Source organism: Phalacrocorax carbo, chromosome 2, assembly GCF_963921805.1.
Source record: "Phalacrocorax carbo chromosome 2, bPhaCar2.1, whole genome shotgun sequence".
Lineage (NCBI taxonomy): Eukaryota > Metazoa > Chordata > Aves > Suliformes > Phalacrocoracidae > Phalacrocorax > Phalacrocorax carbo.
In genome coordinates this window covers 26416472-26422646 of record NC_087514.1, presented here as the reverse complement: position 1 = coordinate 26422646, position 6175 = coordinate 26416472, and the positions used below count along the sequence as shown (strand labels likewise).

Sequence of the window (6175 nt, the reverse complement as noted above, 5' to 3'; positions counted from 1 at the left end):
AGCAGGAGGGGTCCCCTGGGAAGCACGGCTCTTCCTTCTGTGCCCACCTCTCTTGCGGAGGGAGCAGCTGTACACGTTACACGCGAGCGGCAGAGGAGGCTGGCAGGAAAGCTCTGGAATTGGTGGAAAATGAGGAATTCGCCCGAAATTGTTATACGCACTCTGCCGCGATGGGGGCTCCACCTCCCCCCCACGGGGGAGCGGGCTCGCCCCGTCCCCGCCCACGGCTCTGAGTGGCCCCGGCGGCGGGGGCGGGCCGGGTCCCCACGCGGCGCGGGGGTGCGCGGCAGGAGCGGGGCTCAGTGCCCCGCGTGGGCTCCGTGGGCAGCCCGCTGCGCTGCGCTCCGCTGGGCGGGATGTGCCGGGCGCGGCGGCGCGGCGGCGGGCGGCTCCCGGCCCTGCTGCTGCTGCTGCTGCTCGGCGGGGCGGCGGGGCTGGGCCGCCTCTCCGGGCCCGTGTCCGGGAACAGCCCGGCGGGGAGGCGGCTGCGGGGCTTGCGGGGGCCGCTGCGGGGAACGCCGGGCCCCGGGGAGTGGGCGCTGGAGGGCGACGGCGACTCCCGCTTCTCCCTCCGCCGGCGGCGGCTCCTGCTGCTCCGCACGGCCGAGGGCCCGGACCGGGAGGCGCGGCCCGAGTACGGGCGGCGGCGGGCAGGACGGGACCCCCGGGAGGCGCTGCTGCGGGTCCGGGTCGTGTCCCGCAGCGCCCACCGGCCGCGCCTGCCCCCGGGGGTGGCCGAGCCGGGCACGGAGGTGGCCCGGCTCCGCGCCCTGGACGGCGTCGGGGAGGCATCGGGGGCGCCGAGGCGCGTCCCGCCCAGCCGCCTGCTCGTCGTGGTGCCCGGCAGCGGGCGGGGGCTGACGGCGGGCTCGCTGCCGGGGCTGCCCCGGTGCCGCCGCCACGCCGCGGCTGGCGCCGGGGGGAGGCGGAGAGCGCGCTCGCTGCTGCCGCCGGGGACCGGCTCCCGCCGCTACACGGCCCGCCTGCCCCACGGGGCGCGGGTGGGTGACACCGTCTTCACCGTCCCGCGGAGCCGCGACCGGGCGGCGGGCGGCTGGTTCGAGCTGGCGTCTCCCGGTGCCGCCCCCGTGGGGGTCGACAGGGCGTCGGGGCGGCTCTACCTCCGGCGGGAGCTGCGGGCGGGCGGCCGGGCGGAGGTGCTGGTCAAGGTGCACCGCGGCGGCGGACGAGGTAGGGGCCGGGCCGGGCCGGGCCGGGCGGCGGGGATGGGGCGCATCCCCCCCCCCGGTGCTGCCCCCGGTGGGGGTGGAGGGTCGGCCCGCGGGAGGGGGGACGCTGAGCGGGCACGGCCGTGCCGGGCGCTTGTCACTCGAGGAGAGGCGGCGGCGCCGATGCCGCTCTCCGTGGGGTGTGGGGAGCCGCGGGCGGGTGGGAGCTGCCCCCCGGGCCGGGTTTGGAGGCGTGGGGATGTGCCGACTCCTCTCTGGTACCGCCTGCACCGCTTTCGCCTGTTTCCATCTTTGAAGGAATAGATTAAATCCTGTGCAGCGGTGTTTGGGTTATGTTGTCCTGTAAGGAATTCCTGTCCTTTTGTAGGACCGGCGGGTCTGCTAGTAGGTTAACAAGCGCTTAAAACTTGTTAAAAAGGGGGGGCCTACCGCAACAGACAGCTTGTCTTATAGCGGGGGGCGCTCATAGAGTTACTAGAGAACCTCTTTGGTTCACTGTCGTCCTCTGTGACCCGCGAAGGGAGAGGCGACCTTGCCCTGGGGGTGCGTGCTTACGGACCCACAGCTAAAGCCCGCTGCGCCTGGAGAAGCGCCGCTGGATGTCAGCTACAGCAGTGGCCCAGCAGCGCGCGGGAAGGGCAAGAAGCTGTTGTGCAAGAGGTGTCAGTGGGCCTAGGACAAGCAAAGGGTATAAAAAACCCCACCCTGATTCTAGAATCACAGGAGTCAGTGTACAGCAAATCGTTACACTGCTGTGTAAACCCTCAGTGCATCAATAGCTTGTATACAGTAGTGCTTCTCCTAATAACAGCAAAGAGAATGGCTGACTTGTTATACTTCTTAAACCATGTTAAGCTTGAGGTACGTTACGGTTACTAAAGCCATCCTTTCCATGTGTTACTTTCGTCTTATTCAGATTAAGTTTGATAGTGTATTTGTAACTCTAGCTCAGGTCTCTGATAATGTTACTGGTTATCATTTGCTTATAGTTTCTTGGTTTTTTTTTCTCAGATGTTTGCAACTTCATCGCAGGGGGAATATTTACAGTTTTCTGTAAACGTTTTTCACAGCCTAATGCTCAGGAAATGGGAAACATCATAGAGCTGGGAGGGAAACAAATGTGTCGAAGCATGTTGGGGGCTGTGATCCCCTTTACCATCCTGCACTGTGTGCAGTCTGAGAATGCCAGAGCCCCCTCTCTGAAAGACTTATTCTTGCAGGAACAGGCTGTTATGCAACATTTAACAAATAAAACCGCTGCGCAGTATTTCTAGGTACTAACTTTAAAGAAATCACCCAACTTTGCAAGTAGAACTTCTCATTCAAGCTACAGATGCAGTTGGAAAGGTGATGTGTTGCTTGACTGTCTTGCTTATTTATAATGAAAGCAAACAACCTTGGGAGCAGTGTTGTACAAATGATTAATCACGTTGTCCTCTCCAATCTGGTGTGGTACAACATGTTTTTACCACTGTCTATGCACTGATAATGTATTGACAAGAGATGAGCCTCAGGGAGAAAGGAATTCGATGATCAAGTGGGACAAGGTCATTTAGACACTCCTTTAAGCTACTTTTGAAATCAAGACTATCTCATAACTTTGTGCAGTAACAAACTTGGGATCTTTTTCTGGCTGCTTATTTTACAGGAAGGTGATGAAACAGTGGGAGGCTTTGAGCATCCTTTTTTTTTTTTTAATCTGAAGAAACCTGGCGAAATGTCTAAAGCAAAACAGTATTAACTTTGGTTTGCTCCTCATTTCTCCTTGTGCCTCTTACTAAATGTAATTAACAGTGGGTCACGGAGTAATCAATGTTATGGAACATGTGCCAAACTTCTAACCCTCTCATTAATTGCAGAACAAAACTATTGGACCCTTATTAATGACTATCTCTTATGTAAAAGTCGTGAATGGACTTAGGCGTTTCACAGGTGCTGTTTCTCCAGTGAAGTGCGTGTCTTGGGGTTGTGTTTTTTTTCAAGAAAAGCAAAGCTTTTTTGGCACTTATATAATAAATGATATAAAAGGAGGCGAGATAGTAACTCGGAGCACTGTCTCTTGCACCTGTAGGCCTAGGAAGAAAAGGTATTCATGTACACAGTTGAAATACTGAAATAAACTGAGCATAGACTACGATAACTTTCTGAATCCTACCTGGTGCTCAGTTGTACTCATAGCAGTGACGTGTATGGGGCGGCCATCTGTTCTGTGGGGACGCTGTAGCTGGCACTGTGAAAAGACAGTTTTTCTCACATTGAATATACACTTGGTGCATGGACTGTGCATCACAAAGAGGATTGCACAGCTTCTGTGAATTATCTCATTTACCTACACAAAGCAGTCAGCGTCCTCTTTGGGCATCTGCCAGGTTGCCTCCGTCTCTCAAAGCCTTGTTGTTCTGGGCTCTGCATGAGCGTAGTTGTGGGATTCGGACCTGCAGTTCAGACAAGACTCTTACATGAAGGTAGGAGCTACTAACCCACCCTTTTCTCACCCACATTTTCTGCTGGGACATTTAGCATCCTGGAAACACTGCACCATCAGAAGGTGGAAGAACAGTGTGTAGGCTGAACATGGAAGGGCTGGGGGTGGTGGGGAAGGGTTGAAAGGGCTGTAGCGCCCTTTCCCTTCCAAGCCTGCCTCTGTTCATGCACACCCGCCCGCACCTACAAGCACCTACATAGGTTTTCGTACTTGTTACCGACTTACACAGGGTGGGACGTGAGCAGTTACGCAGCTGTTTCCTCTTCACCCATGGCTGTCCTTTCTGTAGCTGGGGGTAGGTACTGGTATACCCTGTGTAGAAGTTTTACGTTTAGGACTTTGTCTATCATGTTTCAAAAAGTGAAGGAACACAATTTGTTACCATGTACTTTGACTCTAGCAGACTTTCAGCTCTGTTTTGTTTTTTTTTTCTTTAATCTTAAGAGCCTTCCATGAAGGGCTTGCAAAGCACATGCCGCATTGGCTCGGAATAGTGAGAGCCACTGGGTGCTTTCCATGTTCCTGCACACACCAACACTGCACATACAGTGCACATGCTATCAAAGTGAAAACACCAGGGGTAAGTCACTCCATGATCTAAAAAGGTTATTTTTCTTTAATAGCAAGGGAGACTTGAAAGCCCAGCAAGATAAATCTCTTCCCCCTCCGGCGTGTCTGCAGGGCTCTGAAGAGTAAGCTTGAGGCTAGCAACCCTTTAAATTTGGGATGCCTCAAGACATTGAAGTGAGGTAAACACTAGCAGTTAGTTTATGACTGAAACAAATAAAACCGTTGTAAGGCTGTTCAGTATTTCCATGTTTTAGAATTGAGATGAATCTCTTGTTCAGGTGGGATAACAACTATTTACTACTGTAACTGAATTCCAAGGAGACAGATCTTAAATCTGACTGAGGAGGCTGTAGCATAATGTTGTTCCTCAGGTATAGTGTCTTACCGTAGAATGTGATCAGTATTGAACCCTTATGACACCCTGCAAGAAAAGTACATTTTAAAAAGGCATCTGTCAAATCTTGAAATACCTGAAAATACAGCCTAGACCGCACACAGAAACATTATGTGGTTTGACTCCCTTGCACTTGCTTAAAAAACCTCTACCAGGATGCCTGCTGGGAAGGGAAAGCCTTTTGATCCACATAATACAGCCTCTGTAAAAACTAGCAAGCAATCCGTACGTGTTGCTGGCTATGATTTCAAATCAAGAGATAGCTTAGGGTGTTTTTTTTAATGGAGCCAGAAATGGCCCATTGCTTCCTGGCACCCCCTGACATTTTCAGAAAACCAAATCTGACTCCAGAAACAGAAATCTGACCTGGCAATCAGGTTTAGAAGTCATACTATATGCTGCTATTTGTTTTTTTCCCCTCCCGGTGTCAGACTGATTAAAACCATCTGTGGATACTATTGCTATGCCTTCAAAATCAGGTGCCGACAGAGAAAAAACTTGCTTCACTTAAATCATGAAGCCCTTTTAATGGCCAGGGATCATTAGACAAAACAGCAAGCTCCAGGATGAAGGTTATTGTGTTACCATGTCTGCACATATCTTTGGAAGAATCCTACTGTAAAAAAAAAAAAAATTGATGTAAAAATATATAACGACCCAGAGGCAATAAGTGTTAAGAATGTCTGATAAAGTCTACAGCTGAAAAACTAACAAAAAGCTTAAAAACCAAGGAGGTAAATGTAAAGTTTATGTTACAAGTATTCTTAGTAAGGTACATAAGAAGCTATTTAAATGGTGAAAAAGCCTTTATCATAACAAGTTAGAGAGAAAAGCAATAGACCTGCAAAGTAAAATATTCAGCCCTTTATTCTTAATGTTAACATCTTAAATCCTTTTATACAACCTATGATTTCATATTTCTGATTTTTCATTACATTACAACAGCAGGAAGGCATTTAAAAAACTGGTTTAGACTCAAATCAAAGCTGCAGCATGCCAGAAATATCCCTGTGTGCTCTCAGTGCTGTCTCAGGCTCCAAGAACACTGTGCAGGGCATGGCAGGGTCAATTTTTGTGTACAGGCAGGAGCTGGCTCCTCTGCGGCTGCCTTTTCACACCTGCATTACACATGGGAGGCCCAAAATCTGTGCATACTCTGCACAAGCAGTTTGTTCATATAAGCCTCCCGAGGTAGATGTGCATGTAGCCCTCCTGTTTGGGAATGCAACTTGGAAGTGGACTTGAACTTGCTCCCGTCCGTGCATCTTCCGATGGACTTTGAAAGCTGTCCTTGCTGGGGAGCAGCACTGGCTTCTCAGCAGGTGTTTCAGTGCAGGCATTAGTGTTTCCTTGCTAAAGCAGCCGGACCCAGACTCGTGTGTGTCACAACAGTACTGGAGTTTTAGCCTGAGCATTGAGGTTGGCGTGCTAGTGGAAACTGTCCAAAATTTATGAGAAGGTTAAGAAGAAAGTTCAAGAAAAGCCTTTAAAAGCTTGACCTTAGGAAGCGGGCTGATGGAAGGGGCTTGGGGTTCT

The 6175-nt window shown here is 51.8% G+C and overlaps 1 protein-coding gene across 1 annotated transcript; it reads left to right on the top strand.

Moving 5' to 3' along the window:
* The first annotated feature begins 356 nt into the window (after positions 1–356).
* Positions 357–1493, top strand: LOC135311774 (uncharacterized). The gene has a single exon (XM_064441772.1). The coding sequence runs from the start codon at positions 357–359 to the stop codon at positions 1491–1493; it is 1137 nt and encodes a 378-aa protein (XP_064297842.1).
* Positions 1494–6175: the final 4682 nt, after the last annotated feature.